The sequence below is a fragment of the Coffea eugenioides genome, chromosome 5, assembly GCF_003713205.1.
Source record: "Coffea eugenioides isolate CCC68of chromosome 5, Ceug_1.0, whole genome shotgun sequence".
Classification (NCBI taxonomy): Eukaryota; Viridiplantae; Streptophyta; class Magnoliopsida; order Gentianales; family Rubiaceae; genus Coffea; species Coffea eugenioides.
The window spans coordinates 44,218,949-44,237,972 of NC_040039.1; the positions used below are offsets into that span (position 1 = coordinate 44,218,949).

The 19,024-nt window shown below is 38.8% G+C and overlaps 3 protein-coding genes across 3 annotated transcripts; 1 reads left to right on the forward strand and 2 right to left on the reverse strand.

Annotated features, from left to right (window-relative positions):
- Nucleotides 1-504: 504 nt before the first annotated feature.
- Nucleotides 505-4,143, reverse strand: LOC113771782. The gene has a single exon (XM_027316343.1). The coding sequence runs from the start codon at nucleotides 4,141-4,143 to the stop codon at nucleotides 505-507; it is 3,639 nt and encodes a 1,212-aa protein (XP_027172144.1).
- Nucleotides 4,144-5,236: 1,093 nt separating this feature from the next.
- On the forward strand, nucleotides 5,237-12,618 carry LOC113772344 (putative E3 ubiquitin-protein ligase RING1a). The gene is made up of 10 exons (XM_027316936.1): nucleotides 5,237-5,632; nucleotides 5,771-5,810; nucleotides 6,858-6,916; nucleotides 8,365-8,446; nucleotides 8,580-8,700; nucleotides 8,804-8,845; nucleotides 10,612-11,127; nucleotides 11,312-11,419; nucleotides 11,823-12,038; nucleotides 12,186-12,618. The coding sequence occupies exons 1-10, from the start codon at nucleotides 5,392-5,394 to the stop codon at nucleotides 12,240-12,242; spliced, it is 1,482 nt and encodes a 493-aa protein (XP_027172737.1). The 5' UTR covers nucleotides 5,237-5,391; the 3' UTR covers nucleotides 12,243-12,618.
- Nucleotides 12,619-13,187: 569 nt separating this feature from the next.
- Nucleotides 13,188-19,024, reverse strand: LOC113770844 (protein TPX2). Its single transcript, XM_027315452.1, has 21 exons — nucleotides 18,768-19,024; nucleotides 17,312-17,394; nucleotides 17,127-17,203; nucleotides 16,901-16,994; nucleotides 16,790-16,820; nucleotides 16,519-16,699; nucleotides 16,319-16,415; nucleotides 16,124-16,234; nucleotides 15,892-16,008; nucleotides 15,637-15,813; nucleotides 15,480-15,542; nucleotides 15,252-15,338; nucleotides 15,015-15,170; nucleotides 14,794-14,925; nucleotides 14,608-14,688; nucleotides 14,387-14,506; nucleotides 14,107-14,273; nucleotides 13,898-14,006; nucleotides 13,736-13,795; nucleotides 13,571-13,665; nucleotides 13,188-13,451 (listed from the first exon to the last, which is right to left on the reverse strand). Exons 1-21 carry the CDS (start codon nucleotides 18,937-18,939, stop codon nucleotides 13,328-13,330), a joined length of 2,334 nt encoding a protein of 777 aa, XP_027171253.1. The 5' UTR covers nucleotides 18,940-19,024; the 3' UTR covers nucleotides 13,188-13,327.

The following is a 19,024-nucleotide window of genomic DNA, read 5'->3' on the forward strand; positions in this document are numbered from 1 at the left end:
TTGTGACCTCAAGATTCACTGGTGAGAGGCGCTGCCGCTGGACCATTCACGCGCTGCCGCGGAACGGAGTATTAATGTGAAAAATCATATTGACATGGCATAATTACGTTGATTGCCTGACATAGCAATATCAAAAATATGTAAGTCTTATCCTTATCTTGGAGAATTTTAGAAGGAAAAAAAACCAATATGGTTTAATTAAAAAAAAAAGCCAATTTGGTTTTACCTTTTTTTTTTTTTTTTTCATAAAATTTTATTATTTTATAAAAATTTCGGCAGAATTTCCCCTTATAAAAGGACGAAACTCCCTGCCATCAAACCACAATTTGACAATAAATATACAATATAGCGAAGGATTAAGCACTGAAAATCTGATACTAAGATTAAATCTTCCGTTGTCCATATTAGGATGTCTTCCAGTGAATCTGAATGTTGATCCTTGAAGCTCAGCGGTTAATCTTGTCACTTTCACCTGCATTGGTCTTTTTTGCTTCTTATTCCCATTCATGCCAGACACCGTGTACGAAACGTAGGAAGTCCCAATCGATCTAATCTAATAGCCCCCCTGACCAATAGTGGTAAATCTGAAAATGTATTAAACACATGACCTGCGCAAGCATCAGCACCAAAATTTGCCAGATGATCTGCCGGTGTGTTTGCTTCTCTGTAGCAGTGTGTGATGGATTGGAAAGACTGCTTGAATATCATCAACTCATCCAGATCTCTCTGTAGACGCCAAGGACACGCACTAGTCCCTTGAACAATCTGAACCAGGGTGAGAGAATCTGCCTCTAAGTGTAACTCCAAGTACCCTCGAATCACACAATGTCTAACTCCCCATAACAACGCTCGAAGTTCTGCTTGCATGCTAGTTATCACTCCGAAGGGCTCCGCGTATCCAAATACAAAATTTCCTCGACTGTCTCGCACAAGTCCACCCCCCCCACTCCTTCCTGGGTTTCCCCGAGAGCATCCATCTGAGTTCAACTTATAACCTCCACACGGAGTTACCCAATAAACTGGCTTAATAATCATCCGCCTTTGATGACTACCCAACTCGAGAAGTAACCCTTCCCATGTAGGAGCAGAACACTGCACCCCCGGGAACCGTGATTGAAGAAAATCATGAAGAAGCTGAACAATCCGAGTCACCGTATCCCTTATCCTCATCTTCCGATCTTCAAACACCCCTTCATTCCTTATTTTCCACAAAACCCAGCATACTACCGAAGGAAGTATATTTTGTAAAAATTTTACACGGTCATTAGTTCCCCTCCTTACCCAACAAGACCACACCATGTGACGTGTTGTATGCACCCCACTAAATTCACCAGCAGTACTCTCGAATTGACGCCAGACCGATCGTGCCCCTTCTCCTGAGCAAAATACATGATTCAAGGCCTCTTCCTGAGGGTTCTGACAACAGAAGCATTTAGATGGGCCATAGACCCCAAACCTCTTTAGTCGATCCATAAGAGGGAGCCTCCCCTGTAGTAGTCGTAACATAAAAAAAGAGATCTTGACTGGAAGGCCTTGCTGCCATATACGGGCAAAAAGCCAAGAGGTGTCATTGGAATGACTGATCAATGAGTAAGCCGATGCAGTGGAAAAAACACCCGAGTTCGTCAATGTCCACACCATTCTGTCATTGCCCCTACCTGAAGGAGGATCAAGCTCCAGAACCTGCCTAACCAGTTCTCCATCTAAGAATTGATGGAGCATGCCCACATTCCAGACCCGTCGATCTACAAAATCAACCACGGAATGATCATGGAAGACATCCACCTTGTTGCAAAGCGCTCCTGACCCCATCCAATTGTCATGCCAAAAATCCAAAGCACCCTCACGAACTATCCAAGTAATATTCTCCTCCCCAAAACGCTGCATTGTGACCATCCTCCTCCAAGCCTGGGATCCCCGATGACCAATATCAGCAAGACAAGGGTGCTGCCCTGCACAATACTTTTGGAGCATAAACTTTGCCCATAATGATTGCTGTTGCCGGAATTTCCACCAGAGTTTAATGGAAAATGAGTCGTAGACCTGCATCAACCCCCGCAGGCCTACACCCCCTTCATCCTTCGGCCGACACAGATCTGCCCAACTGATCCAATGGTACTTGTTCCCCAAATTCAAGGATCCCCACAAGAACTTGGCAAACAATTTCTCTAGGGCCATCAACATCCCTTTTGGAGGGGACGCGGCTGCCAGCAAATGAATTGGCATAGAGGCTAACACGCTCTGAATCAATACCACCTTGCCCCCTGACGATAAAATCTGGTTCTTCCAAGACAAAATGCGATTCGCCACCGCATTATATGTATCCGTATAGTAAATCGTCTTACTCCTTCCGTCATATAAGGGACAACCAAGGTACCGTATCGGAAATACTCTTCTATTATATCCCAATACCTGGTTAACAACCGCTGTCCTCTGAGCTGGTGAGCGTGGATGAGTAAGGAAACAACTCTTCTGAGGGTTGAGCCGCTGACCTGATACCTCACTATAATCTTCCAGAACTCGTTTAATCAAATGTAGGGATGACCTGCTGCCACTAGAAAAGATAATCACGTCATCGGCGAATGCCAAATGCGTAATTATAGGACAATGAGGAGGCACTTTAAACGGAGTAAATCCTCTCTGTGTGGGTAGCTTGTTGAGGGCTCGAGACAACAACTCAGCTCCAATAACGAATAAGGCTGGTGAAATGGGATCTCCTTGCCGTAAACCCCGTGAAGATTTGAAAAAGCCGTGTGAACCGCCATTTACAAGCACCGAAAACCAAATATTCGATATTAAGCGCCATATCATGTCTATCCAAGTTTCACTGAACCCGAAATACCGTAACACCTGTAGTAGAAAGGGCCATGAGACTCTATCATAAGCCTTCATCATATCTAACTTGATGACCACGTTGCCACCCCGATTTGATTTTTTAATATCCGCTACTAACTCTTGGGCTAACAAGAAATTATCTGTAATCTGCCTCCCTTGGACAAACCCACTTTGCTGTGGAGATATAATCCGGGGTAATATTATCGCCAATCTTGTCGATAATAGTTTGGAAATGATTTTGTTAGTGAAGTTACATAGACTGATTGGCCGAAATTGCTTGAAATCTTGGGGGTTCTCCACTTTGGGTAACAACACAATTGAAGTAGCCGTGATACTCCTAGGTAGTTCAGCGCCGCAGAAAAAGCTGATAACCGCACGGTATATATCCAAAGCCACTACCTCCCAAGCAAAGGTAAAGAATTTCCCTGTAAACCCGTCCGGCCCTGCTGTGCTCTCTCCGTCCATAGCAAAGACTATGTCTTTAACTTCTGTAAGAGATGGAATGTCCGTTAACCGTGAGTTTTCTTGGTCCGTTATCAATTTCGGTATGATCTGCAGACCAGTAAGGCAAGGAAGGCCCCCCTCTGCTGTGAAAAGCTCCTTAAAGAAACCCACTGCTGCTTCCCCAATCTGGCATTCCTCATCGATCCACTCTCCAGCGGTATCTTTGATCCGATGAATTACTGCCCTATGCCTCCTTTCCGTGACCAAGGAATGAAAATATGTGGTGTTCCTATCTCCGTCCGAGAGCCACCTTACCCGCGCCTTTTGTTTCCAAAAACCCTCCTCAACTATAAGCGCTCTGCGTAACCGAGCCCGAGCATGATGTAACTCGCTCCGCCGTTGCTCAGTAGGATCCAGGTCGTATGCTGTTTCAGCCTCTGTTACCATACGTTCGGCATCACGTGCTCCCTGAAAAATATCCCCAAATGTCGTTCTAGACCATTGCTTGAGGGCATTTTTAACATTCCTCAACTTCAAGGCCAATACTTGAAAAGGAGAACCATTGACTGGTTGAGCCCAACAATCCTTGATAACCCCCAGTAAACCAGGATGAGTAGTCCAGATGTTTAAGAAACGGAACGGCTTGGGTTTGTTATCTAGTTTCGTATCCACCGACAACAATAATGGAGCATGATCCGATGGGTCACGTCCTAAATGTTGCACCATGATTTGGTATGGAAGCTCTAAAGCACGCCCGCATAGAAGTAAGCGGTCCAGACGTTTCCATATCCGCGCCGTTCCCGAACGGTTATTACACCAGGTATATCTTGAACCAGAGAATCCCGCATCACAGACACCGGCCATCGTCATGAAATTCAAAAATTCTGATCCCTCCGACGGTCTAAATGGCAATCCACCCCTCTTCTCCTCGGTATTTATGACCACATTGAAATCTCCTATCAAAAACCAAGGGTTGAAGTCGGGTTTATCCCCCAAAAGTGCATTCCACAAGTTTTCTCTTTCCTGCTCCGTACACTTCGCATGTATACAAGATAAAGTAATGAAGTCTTGAAAAAAATGAGATTTAACTCTAATAGTTAGATGTTGGGGAATTTGGTTTTACCTTGAATTGGTAATGAAACAATACTGTATAACCTTAGATTAGAACAAACTTTAGGTTAATGCTCTATTGAAACAAGATGAATATTTTTTTTTCATAGTCTCTCTGTTGTATTCAAGTACATTGTAGTTTTTTGAACTCACTGCACGCACATCACACGGTGCAAGCAAGAATAGAAATTTGGCTATTTAATTCCACATAGACAATTGTCAACCATATTTTTGCAACACCGCCAATATAAGATAGAAAACACAATTTCAATTTCACAATGACAGCCAATTAGTCTTGCTTTCAATTTTTAAGATTCTCATTTCTAATTTGAGCAGATAAAAATTGAATTAAAAATATTCTGTAACAATTCTCAAAAGAAAAATGTTTCGGAAATTAACATTCTCATGAATTATGGACACAGCTCATACTCAAATACTTTTACTTTAAAAACTACAAAATCTCGTAGAGAGGTGAGATTGAAGAAGTGAAGCGAGAGTAAAGGATTTGAATCTAAAACCTTTTGATTATAAGGTTTTAATTTTAATCATTAGATCAAAATGACTAGTACCGATTTGAATATAAATAATAATAAAAGTGAAAAAAATGAAAACTCGATTTTGACTAAGGGGTCGAGAGAAAATTTCTAATACTCCAACAGTGAGGGAAACTTTTGTACTAATTTGTGAAAAGGCCATAATTTCTGCTTAATTTCTACATCGAAATTTTACCTTTGTTTTAATTTCTGTAATCACGACCGTTCTTCCAAGTTCCAACTTCGAAGGGGAGAAAGAAGGATAAAAAAGAAGCAAAAGACAGCAACTCTTCCATCACTCTCCCCAGTCAATTATCCTCCCCATAGCCTGCAACCATCGTCTTCTTCAATCCTTTTATTTATTTCCAAATAATCTCCGCAATCCATTAAAGAAGGGGTGGTTTGGAAGTTGCCAGAGGAAACCATAAGTGGGAGGAAGAAAGGGAAAATACAAAAAGAAGTCCCCAAAATGGCTGCACAGAAACGAACTTCAATTCCTCAAGGTGGTGAGGAGCATTCTGCCCCGCATTCCAGCCGACCGCGGCGTAAACAATCGCGTAGGATTGGAGGTGATCAAGCGGCGAAGATGGCAGCTGATCAAGAACCGCAGCTGCGGCAGCTGCAGCAGCAGCCAGTTCAAGAAGCTGAAGATCAGCCACCACCTCAGGCCCCTGATGATCAGGAACCAGTTCAGCCGAATCCAGATGAAGGTAGCTAAATGGGCGTCGAATTCGAAATCCATATTGTTAGCATTGATTTTTGGATTGGTTTTCGATGCTAGTTATATGCGCAGTAGTAAAGAGTTGATTTTGACTAATTTGATTGTTGAATTTGTCAAACTTTTTCAGATTCTGGTGGAAGTGGTACTGACCCGGAAGAATTTGACGAGTGAGGACTCTTCTTTTATTTGTTTATCAATTCGTGTATGTGATTGTCAGTTTTGCATGTATGTATGTATCCATGCATGTGGAACTTATCTGCTGGTAGGAATTTGTTTTGATACATATAATTACTTTGTTTTGATAGATATTGAGGCGTTTTGAATTTTACGTGCATTAATTCGAGGCTTACGCATGTGTTAGGCATTTTGAGTTGTTCCGTTCACGAAAATTGTTTATCGAATCACCACATGTTCATGAACGTCTGTTGTAAAAATTTTCTTGGGGGTAAGTTGATTCGGGCAGCTTTTGTGCATTCAAGGTGCTTGAGTCAATGCCTAAACAGTCTCTGAATGTTGCTTTTTGATGCGTATTGATTTCATTTGTCAGCGGTTTTCTATACTCTGAAGAAGAATATGATTTTGTGAATTATGTCGCATGTGCTTTTAAAGTTCATAGAGGTGTAAACTGTGGTATTTATCTTTCCATATTCAATCAATGTAAGGCTTATGCATCATTATGATGTTCTATTCTTTAAAATAGTAGATGTGTGAGTAGCTATTCTAGTTATTTGGTAAAATCTGTTGTATAATTGCTGGCTTTGCAGTCTATCAGAATTCTCTAACTAGGTTGTTTACACAAAATGTCTTTGTTTCTGTATAAGGTTAAAGTGCCCACACTATATCATCTCTATTACCTTATCGTTGCTACCATTTTTAATTGGATGAGACATGCAGTGCAATCTTTGTTCTCCTTTATTTGTTCAAGCACGCATGGCGCACGCTGCAGTTAACCTTTATATGGATTTTTTTTTCAAATTCCTTTTCTCTCTAGTGCTATATTGATATTATAGCCCATATTTACTTTGGCTAGTTTGTTATGTGATATGCCTTCTTGCGCTAGATGAGCAGTTTCTGTATAATTGGTTATTAGAATTAGATTTTTCTACCTTATAAGCGTCATTGGTGATAAAAGGGTTGGTCATGGATATGTTTTCTGTGTTTAGTTGCTTGAAGAGTGGCATCAGTACTAACTTCACATTTTGTATATTTTGCAGAATTATCGATGTAGTACGGGGTGCACTTCGTACCAATGTGCAGTGTCCCATATGCCTAGGTACTTTTGTTGTTTCTCTTCCTCGTCATTCTGTAAATTATTTACTACTTTCAATTTTTTGCTAGGATTACAATGAGAGACTTTTTTTCTCTCAAATGTTTCAAGCTCGTAAAGATGTAGAATGTGCAATCTGTCTAGGTATTTTGTTTTTCAAGTTATTAATTTTTTTCCTATAATCTTATGTAATAGTTTATTGTCCTGGAGCTGCAGACATGTTGATATTAACATAATCTCTGAGTTTTATATTTTTTTGGTTCCTATTGAACTTCTAATTCTTAGCATTGGTATATGATTTTGTTGTGTATAGGGATTGCGTCCAATATTGTTAGTTTAAGTTTTGACGTAGTGGCCATGATCTGCTGGTGTGTCACCTTATGTGTTTCTGTGCAGATGTTTGCAAATTGTCATGTATCTGTTAGTATAGCTAACTGCACCAAGTTATGAGTCAGTTCTCATGTACATTAAGATGGATGAAGTGTTGCACATTAATAGCACCTGGGTATGCTTATGGTGCCTTAACAACATGAAAATTCCCAATGAGGCCACATTCAATGTGCAGTAGATTGTGTATAATTAGGTGTGAGTGATTTAATACATAAGAATTCAGGCCTGCTGAATCCTCCAGCTGCTTCTCTTCTATGTTTTACAATTAGTTATAGTCCTAGAATTTATGCATGATATTCAATTTTCTAGAAAATGCACCTACAGTCATAGAATATATGCATTCTAGTCACTTAATTTTCTAGAAACTGGATTTCTTCTAAAAGTTAATTCTATATATGTAATACTCAATGCATTGTTGACATTATTTGAAATTAGCTGTTCATTTTCTGTGGTGATCATATTTCCTTATATCATATCATCACAAGCATGGCATGCTATATCAACCTTCAAAAATAATTGCATAAAACGATGCATGGCTCTAATTGTATCTCCTAACACTAAACTTGCACCTATAATTGTATGGCTCACCATATGTATGTAAATTTGGTAACGGGATTAAAAAAGTCTGAGTTCTTCATGTAGTTGCCGTGCATAGGTCTTGTGACTATGACCAGACATGCCTTGTAGATTTGTTCACATCCTGATAACCTTTTTGACTGAAGATGAAAGTGTTATCATGATACTATTTACTTCATTGTTTGCAATGACTTTCCTTGCACTATAGAAAGATTTTCATAGTAATTACTGAATTCGAGTAATTTGAACACCCCCCCCCTCTCTCTCTCTCTCTCTCTGTGACTCTTTGTCTTATGTTTGTGCGTGTGTGCGCGTGCATCATTTCATGGATCCTTTTAATAAACCATTTGCAAGTATGATTCGTATAAAAGTACAGTTCAAGAGATAGTTATCCATACAGAAAAACTCACCTTCTGGTCTCTTGCTCAGTGTCCATGGGGAATTGATTATTTTCTGTGACTAATTATTCTGCAACTTATCTATAACAGGCATTATTAAGAAAACTCGAACTGTTATGGGATGCCTCCACCGGTTTTGCCAAGAATGCATTGACAAATCAATGCGAATAGGGTATGTAATGAAAAAAATTTGCTCTCATTTATTATTTTGCGACACATCTGATGTATTTATTGGGTAATGTGGATAAATAATGTTGCTCTGAGATCGCACAAGGAAACCTGTAATGAATATTTCTTTCTTGCAGGAACAATGAATGTCCTGCTTGCCGCATACATTGTTCCAGCAGACGTTCTTTGAGAGATGATCTAGACTATGATACCTTGATTGAAGCTATATATCCAGACCTTGCGGAGTACGAACTAGAGGTAGTTCTTTTTGTTTTGGTTTTTTGGTTTGCATTACAACTTTACTTTAAATTCAACAAGGTATATAATTGGCTGACCTGTTTTATGTGGATGTTCCTTCCAGGAAAATGTCTTTCATGAAGAGGAAAAAGCACGGAATAAGCAGGTCATTAAGCCAATGCCAGCGAGATTCATGTTTGCTTGCATCTGTCTTGACTTTTGTTTTTTTCTGTTTGTCTTTGCCTTCTTCTTGTCGATCGTTCTACGAGTTTTTATACATCTTAACGTATGCTTATGGCCTGTTATTCATGCCTAAGTCAGAAGTGATAGCTAGGAAAGGTCTTTTACCATTTGTTTTCTACCCTAACCCCCAAGTAATCAGAGTTCTTTTCTTAGAGACCTTGTTGAGAAAAATCATTTGCAACTTGCAAGTGTCATTATGGTATATAGGTCCATTACCAAGATTTTGCTTCATGTTAGTGGACGTAAAATATTTTACCCTGACAATTGGCTGCTTTTATCTTCACCTGCTTCACTTACCCTTTATCTGTTTGCTAAAAGTTTGATCCAAGTTTAACTAGTATTATACGCTAATTCTGTTGCTTAGTTTGATAAATATATTATATTGGAAATCAAAAAGTTGGCCTCAGTGGCTCCAGGTACAGTTTTATTGTTAGGTATATTTTGGGGACAAAGAACTGGACAGAACCTACAATGCAGCTAGTGAATAAGGCTCTCCCTGTATATCTTTCATAAAAAATTATTTTTGTTGTATATGTGATTTGTTTCGAGTTTGTCCAAGTAATCTGCCTAATTTAGTTTCAGTTTAATTATGAGCCCCTTCTTCACTGGTGGATGTTATCTAATGTTCATTTGACAAATTAGTTTTCTGTTTGGTGTTAATAGTAATTATAATCATAATTTCGGTGTCTTTTCTTTGCCTATGGTTAATTCTATGATGTCTTGTGATTAAAAGTCCACTAACTAGAATTTAAAATTGATGTGGAGCAGTGTTCTTTGGTTCCATATGCTGAATAGGGAAATCAAGTTCCATTTTTAGCCATGATTCTTTTATCTTAGTTTTCATCACAGCGACACATGCTTCTCTCTCTCTCTCTCTCTCTATATATATATATATATAGCGGAATGTTTTCCTTAACCGTTGCAATTAGCACATGCCACATCCAATCATCAATTGTACCCGTTATATATCAAATTCGTTCCCTGAAGTGGAATGATTAGTTTTGTTTCTGACCCAAAAAGTGTCTGAAGCTTAACAATAAAAATCCATTTTGTATGCATTACATCTTCATTAAATTCAAAAAACTTGTTTTTACAAAAGTTAGTCTTTCAAACAAATCATTAATGTACTCCACTGAAAGGTTTCTTTGTTCTATAGGATCTCATACTGTGTAATTTAAAAGGAGTCCTTCTGTGGATGGATCAAACACTTGTCTGCATTAAGAATTTTGTTAAACCTAAATGTCAAAATGTTAAAACTATATTGGTGGTACAGCAGTGCTGCCACTTCGATGCAGACTTGGTGGATTATTTAGTGTTGGGAGATTTAGGGGGTCTATAAACCCAATATTCGATGTTTTTTTGCAATGGCTTTACCAGAAAAAGCTGAGATATATCTATTAACAGGATTAATTTTATTCGATGTTTTCCCTAGTCTTTTGTTCTTTCTCATGCTCCTTTTCAGAATAGCATCTCATTGATTGTTGTGGCAACAGTTTTCACTCCGATAGCTATCATAACCATGCAAAGGTTTCTAATGAAGTAATTTCATAAACTTGTGAGGTGCATAGTGAATTCATGGATATACATACTAGACTTTTAGTTTCAGGATCATCAATTTGTGAACAAATGTAATTCATTGCTAGAATTAGTAATTTTTGCAATGATTTTGCTGCCACTGTGATTGGGCAGGTTCAAGCATCAATTGCTGAAATTTCTAGACGACAGTCAGAAGCATTAAATAAGAGGCGTAGAACATATAGAGATGCAGATGACTTAAGAGTACCCCGCAGTCGCAGTGCAACTTCAAGAAGAAGAAGCAATCAGAGAACTGATATCGAGCCTGATAATGTTAGTGAGAGGGAAAATGATCTTCAAGGAAACTTAGATCCATCAGCATCTGACAGATCTCACATAGAAATCAAGAACCGCAGGCCTAAGAGACGGGCTAGTACTCAGCCTCCACCAACTTCCCCATCAGCTGCTAATCCTGATAGTGAATATCTCAAAAATCCAGTGGAGCCAGTGAGAGAAGATTTAGTTAATCCTGTTGGGGTTGCGCACAATCCAGAAATGCTGACTTGGGGCAGAGGTGGTGCTCGTAGCCATACTCGACATGGTGGTGGGAGTGCTGGCAGAGGCACCAGGGGCAGCCGAATGTCCAAGTTGATGGATCAGCTGGAAAGCTCCTCTAAGATTGATTATATGGTATGTCAAGCTATTGGTCTATTGTCCTACCTATCATTTATTTATCCATTGGAAACAACATGAGACCTAAATGTAACGGTCCAAATACAGTTCCTGTATATGGTTCTTCTAATTTACATATTTTGTGATACTGTAGATCATGGCATCAAATTTCACTTGTCTTTCCTAAATCTATTCTTTGCAGACAGAAACCCCATTTGCATTAGTTTCTCTGGACAAGGAAAAGATACCAAATTTAGAAAAGCCCTGGCTTTGTTTGCAGTCAAGCTCTTCCGTCAATCAACTCCGCAAGGTTACAGTTTTCTTACATGATTGTCTCACAGTGACATGAATATACAGTCACCGAAATGTTAACCACTGGACTGCTATCTATTAGTCTAGGGTCTAATCAATTTCAGAAGATATAACAAGGTCTCGTGGCTTCATTTGTTAAAATCCGTCTTTCCACTGTTCAAGAATGGTAAACATTCATTTAAAACTATTTGGTTACAGAATATTTTTTTTGTTGGATCTTGACCCAAAATACTTGTGTTCGGAATGTGTATTTCTTGTATTATACAGTGTCAATAGATAATTCAAGATGGTGCCCATTCCCTGTGCCAGATTCTTTATACCGTTCTCTTTTCTTTCTTTTATTAGATATTCTCTAGTTGTCGTCTAACTTCATTCCTTTGTGAAATATTTTGTTACAATAGCTCGTTGCTGATGAAGCAAAATTTCAAGCTGAAGATGTTAAAATGCTGTTAGTTAAGGAGGCAGGTGTTGATAAAACCAGTGCTGATTATTCACACATGATTGATAGACAGGATCCCCTTTCACGGATGGTTAATTGGTCCAACATTTGCTTGGAAATTTTAGAGGGGCAGGAGACTCTAGCTGGGCTCCGTTGCTCTACAAACACCATATATTTGGTAAGTGACAATTCAAAATCTATGTGATATTGTGCTTGCTGAGCCTTCTGTTTTGGTGACATGTACTATAATCCATTTTAAAAGGCACATGATCATTCTCTTTATATTCCGTTTTTACTCCTTAATGAAGTGCCTTTTCTGTTTCAGATACTAGCTTACCAATGCAAAAAGGATAATCGGCAAATTCAACCCTCTCCTCTTTGAGAAAGAGGTAACAATGAAGTGTTAAGTGTGAGGCTGCTGCTTCTTGTGAAAAACTAAATGCTTCTTCAACTCCAGCAAAGGCTTGTTGCAACAAAACTAAAGGCTTCTTCAAAGGAAGGGATCAACCAACAGGCCGGAGGGTTTAAAAATGCATGTTTATTGCAAAAGACTTGTGCAATTATTGGTGACATTTCATCTTAGGTTTCTTCCAGAAATTTTGAAGTTTTGATGATAGAATTTTCCTTTTAATGAAGTTGAACAATGACCACAGAAAACATTTATATAGTTACATCCACCTATGTATGTAGTGTAAATCCTGTATCTTTTCATCGTGGTGTGACTTGATTCTTGACCCAGTTCATGGCCTTTGATGTCATCCCTTACCTATGCTGTTAGCTAGAGACCTCATTTATGCTGGGTTTCTGCTTATAAGAAGGGGGTTTTACACACATTCTCTCTCTCTCTCTCTCTCTCATTCACCCCCACTCACGCACAGCGAGTTGTACTGCTTATCATTTTGAAATTTGCTGTAGATAAAAACATGCAAATTCAGCCAGCCTGGAACTGAGATTGGTCTTGTTAGTTTAGCAGGTAAGATATGTCCAGGGTTCTAATGCATTTAGCACAACATTCAAGCAATATAGATCAGGAAAGATATTATTATGAATCTTGTTCTCCAAAAGCCAAATGCTCTCCAGTAGAAGTTTTTCTCTCAAACTGCCCTAGATGGGATTTTTTTTCCTCCAAAGTATCGAGAATTCATGTCAGAATTTTAGGTCATCCCAACTCAGCAACCCAAAAAATGAGAGAGAGAGAGAGAGAGAAGAGCATTTAAGGTCACCCCATTTCTTTATTCTCTTAGAATCAAAAGAATAGTGAACTTGAGATTTATGTTAAATAAAGAAGAGCATTTATATTAAATAAAATGAATTATGAACTTATATATTGAATCAAAAAATTTTGTGATATATGTAGTCAGAAGCCAGATGGGACTGGTTTTACATAGCCTACATAGCTGTTGAAGGCAGCAACTGAAGAAAGGGTAGGGAGTTCAAGAGGTCTTGAACGAGATTTACACATCCAAATCATCTCATCTGAGTTGGCAAACTGGAAGCTGTTGCCGGCACAGGGCAGACCATCCTTCTCTTTTCTTTTCTTTTCAGTATATTTAGTCTTGGGGACTTTGGTTTTGTAACTTGCTTAGAAGACCTGTTATGTACAGAAGAATTATGAGGTTAGATATCAATATGAGGCAAAAAGCAAAAGCAGAGGAATTGAATAGGATACATAGATAATAAGAAAAACAAGCAGTTTCTTTGTTTGCATACTTTTGTGGTAAGAAAGGATGCTCGAAGTTAGGAACTGGTCGGGCATGAGGCACCAATGTCCTTCTTAGTTGTTTTAATGCCTTCTCTTCTTCCATCTGCAATTCGCTCACATTAGCCATTGTCAGGAAATTGCATTAATAAACTTGAATGTTTATCTGTATATACCAGTCTTTCTGATTCAGCTTCCTCTCTATATCTCTTGTACATCATTTCTTTCTCCTTGACCTGAAACCAGTTTAATGTCAGCTTGTGACTTTGGACGCAAAATCCCAATCCTCCCCCCCCCCCCCCTCTCCTCAAAGGTTCAAACTCATAAACATCTGTTACCTTTTTATCGAATTCAGCTCTATCAACAGCTCGATGGTCTACATGAAGATTGAATGTCTGAACCTCTGTGAGTGGTTTACGTGCTTTTTCAGGGACTGGAATTGGATCCCTTCATTAGCAGGAAAAAGAAAATCATTTTATCCCCGCAGTTGTCAAAGTGAAGAAATAAAACAGCAGAGCAGAGCAGAGAAAGCAAACTAAGGTCTTACTCTCTCAATATAGGTTGGGCCTTAAATATTCTCATTTGGGCTTCTTCAGTCTCCCTTTGCTGCCTTTCTTCCATCTCCCTCTGTATTTCTTCTTCATGCCTCACCAAACTCTCTAATTCAAAAGGTTCTGGTCTTGTGCAAGGTTTTGGCTCTGGTTTGGGTGGAATCTGCTCAAGAATAGACAAAAATTAACAAGCCCTCCCTTTCAAAAGTAATGCCATCAACTATCTTCTATCTGCTAATAATTGATCAAATTATAAACAAGAAGATGGGGAAATACCACAGGGTAATCAGTGGTGTAAGGATATGGCAAAGCTTTTGGAATCCTAGCCCTTTCTTCCTCCCACTGTTTCTGCAAAAGCTCACTAACCAGTTTCTTCTCTTTCTCTGCTCCTCTTTCCTAAGAATATGACCCAAAGCCATGACGATTACTTTGGTGCATAGATCTAAACCGGAAATGGAATATATCAATGATAGATATCCATCTGAATGCAAATGTACCTCTGTATGCAAATGGAAAGGGTTAGGAGTAGTGTTCCCAGGAATAGGTTTGTCCTGTTGACGTTCTGAATTGATTGAAAGCTGAAATTTTGAGAAAGATGCAATCGTCAGAAAATGGGGGAAACAAAGAGTAATAATTGGACTAGATGGTATGCTAAAGAAAGTTGAATTAGCAAATATGAAAACCTTGTCAAACATGTCAGCCACATTAGTTGCTGGTGGGATCCTTTCGTCTGTGGCAAAATGAAATTCTTGAGGCATAGTGACCTGCCTTTTGGTGTTGCAGAACATTCCCAAATCTCCTTTACTCTCGAATATCTGTGACATATGAAAAGCTTATGATATCAAATAGGCAATCCAAAGGTTAACAAAACATATATAGTCCAAGGGTGGTGGCAGCTAGCTACCTTCCTGTTTAAAGGTCTTGCCTTGAACTTGGGAACTTTTTCTAGTTCTTCTTCTTCCAATTCATCAGAACTTTTGATCTTTGGCGTCCGTGCCCTAAGTGATGTTTGAAGACGAGGTGATTTTGGTGCTGTGAGATGTGGCTTCCACAGATAACTCTGTAACGTATAGATAAGCAATTTTAGCCTAGAAAACCACATATTCACTAGAAATCACAAAGTTCAAAGAAGGAATAGTACTTCAAAAGCCTGAGAAGATTCTATAGATGCTACAGTAGATGTTTCTGCATTCTGATTTGCTCTTGCCATTGTTTCCAGATGAAATTCCTGCAAAGCGAAATGTACCAACCTCATTATTTTAATGTATTTTGCATTTTCTATCGTGTCCCTGATCAGGAACTTTCCCTCATTCCCCCCTGTTTCACTCTGGTGTTCTCTCTTGAAAATCCTTTATTACATCATAAGTACCTTAAATTCTGGAAGCTGGGGTGTGGTTCTTGGCAATTTAGGCAAAGTCGGCGTTTCCAAAATCTATGACACAGGCAAAATGTAAGGTACCATCATACAAATGGGGCACATGACAAATCAAGTAAGGATATCCTTAATTGACAAGACAAACCGATACCTTTTTATTTAATGGCCGAGCTTTAAACTTGGGGACTTTAGCCATCATTTCTTCCTCAAGCTCAGCAGAACTCTTTACTCTCACTGGACGCGCCCTCTGAGCTGTTTCAAACTCAGGTTCCTTTGGCCTTGTCAACGTGAGCTTGGGCTTCCGTTGCACTGTTCCAGCAGCAGAATCCTGAGCATGCAAAAATTGATTTAAAAAAATGCTTCAAGAAACTAAGCCACAGAACAGATACAAGAATTGTTGAATTACATGTGATAGTGAACTGCTGCTCCTAGGAGGCAGAGACATCTCTCGTGTGTTGGACTGAAACTTCTTCATCATTTCTGCCATCGAAACAAATGGTATAGCAGGTTCTCGAACATAAAGCTGAACATTGAAGATGGTTGAACTCAGTCAGCTACATGAAGATTACATTGTAGAACAAAGTCCTAAAAAGTAGATAAAATCTAAATCAAAAGGAAGAAAATCTAAACCAAGTAACCTTTCTATTCTCCTTGTTGGTTTTGGCAGTTGACAAGCATAAGTTGGAACTGCTGCTGACCAGGCCATTCCTTGTTTTGTGGGGCAAATTTTGGGGTTTGACATTAAGGATCTAATAATCCAGCATAAGAAGAAAAGTTCAGAATGAAACTTCTTAAAGTATCAGTGCATGCTGATTAAGTACGATTACACTAACCTGCCTAGATTTGCCCCCTTCAAGTTTTTGCCGCTTTACGGCTTGATTTTCCTGAGCAAAATTAGGAGTTTCAACAGTGCTTTTCACATTTGTGTCCCTGTATAAATCAAAATAGAAAATAAGAAAAGAAAAACAAATCATCTAGAGAAGAATGCACAAGTATTTTTGTAAAGAGTTCATGAAAAGTATGTAGTACAGACTTTCTGACACTAGCTGGTTTACTGCTTCTTGATTGTGACTGATATTTCGACTTCAATGCTGGAGGGTTCTTCAGCATACTGGCTATCTTTCTGGCTGTCTGTTGCTTCTTGGAATCAGTTTGCTGGGATTTATTCCTCCCAGAATTTGTTGGTGGTGCTGGGGTTGAAACTTCTCCGCCAACTGTTATTAGATACATATGCTATTTTAAAGAAACAGAGGGAAGCGTCGAAAGAACAACAGTTACTGGGAGGTTTAAAATAGCTGACCAACCTGGGACAGAAGATTCCTTCCCATCTAATTCCTGCAAATAGAAAAAGGTTATGAGAAACTGAACCACATTGCGTCATTGCTCTATTGAAAAATGAGTACTACTACACATACAGCACTAGTAAGACTTCTTGAAGGTTCTTCTTTAAGCTCAACTGGATTCACATTCTTAATTTCAGATGCCCTAAGTTCTCCAGCAGCCTGGGGCCTGTATCATGCAGGAAAATTAGGATATCTTTCCAATCAAGTATAATATGAAGAACATATGAACAAAGAGGTGAACTTTCAACAGGACTTAAGTAAACATATGTTGGTTTTTGGACAATATAAAGAGATCAACCTGATTTGGCTCTCCAATTCCAAAGTTGACTCTTTTGCAGTACTACAAGTAGCTGTTGATTCCGATGATTCTGATGCCTAAATAGCAGGTAACCAGATCAACATGGAACTAGACAACAGGCAAGGAGTATCTATGCATCTCGGGATACTAATTGAAGGAACGGAGTGTATTGTAGGTGTAAGTACCTTGTGCAAATTCTCACCCTCGTTAAAATCACATATACTAGCAAGTTGCACGGACCTGCCAGCCTTGATTCTGGGCATAAATGCTGCAGGATTCAAGAGAAAAAAAAAAAGGATTTAGACAACAATCCCCTTAGTTTCGAAAAGGTGGAATACAGAAAAGCAACACTAAGACAAAAAATTTATCATCCCAAGCGATTCCTCCAATTGAACTACAAGCATCCCCAAGAGAGTGTTGCAGCATTCCACAAACAGAAAAGTACGTGGACCACAAACACAAGAGCCAAGCAAATTGCTACAGAAAAAGTCCTATAAAACTTCTCATCATTTCCATCAAGGTTAGAAAATGTCTTCAGTTATTTCAGTGTCTTGAATTATAGAGAAAAAGAAAATGAGTAGTTTCCAAGGTACTGCCTAACCATGATTGCATGGTCTCAATCATTGTACTGACCTTATATTTCTTCCCTGGACAAGGAAATAAATGTTTATAGTAGTAATGCTTCAATCATCTTTTACGTATAGTCACCATAGTGTTCTAGGATTAAAGTTACTGGAGCCATCAATTAACTGAAACAACAGCAATTTAAAGGTCATATATGAGCATCAAATCTGCTCCTAATTTGGGCCTAATACAACTGATTCTTCTAAAAATTGCCTGATTGAACTGATATTGTTTCTTCATCAATTCAAGTGGTTGACAATAAGGGAATAAATCAATTCAACTTTAAAGTCTAGTTCAACTATGGTTCAACAGAATAGCATATCAGAAGACCTACAAGCATGGTTAGGCCAAAAACATAGCAATATCAGTTCCGTTTCCCTGTTTCTCTTCCAGGTGATTGACCAACTCTAGAACCGAACATGATGAACCAGAGACGCCTTATTTTGAAGTTAAAAACAAAAAACAAAAAACAAAAACCACACACGCACTCAGACACGCACAAACTCAGGCGGACGAGAAAGAGGACATTTCAAGAAATGACCACAATCAAACTTAGCTATGTCCGGAAATGTTCGCACAAGATACTTTAATAGGAACCCCAGCAATACATGAAAGACTTAGCACTCTCAACAAACGAATTTATGAGGATACTTTAATCATTTATTGAATCCTAATTTAAAAGAAGGTACTTGAAAAGAAAATGAACTGAAGAAGGTATCAATTAATCAAGAACCCATAAAGAAAATTCATCCATTATGAAAGAAAATCAAGGACCCAGATCATAAATTACGAATTCAAATTCGATAAAAGGTTAGGGCAAAACTGCAGGCAGTGTCAAATGAAAGCTAAAATAACTAACACTATATTATAATGAAAGAAAACCCACGAAAATTAAGTCAAGAAAATGAAAACCTACTAACCTAAAGACTCCAACAATACAAGAAACTCCATAAACCCCTAAAAAAGTGAGGAAATTCTAAGGCTAAGGGAGAAATCAGAAGGTGAAAATGAACGTACGAGAAGGGGCATAACTACAAGCAGTCTCAAACCAAAGCTCTGCCTTTTTCATATCTTCCTGCGTTTCACCATCAATAAAGTCATAGAATTTTGGGGCCCTGAATTCATAGGCCTCATCTATCATGTATGCCTCACTAGTATTATTACCATTTGGGTCTTCAGCAACCGCCATAATTGGCCAAGAAAATGTCACTTCTTTTTTTTTTTTCTTGTGGTGACTGATAAAAGAGAGATTGGTGGTGAGAATGTTGGGATGA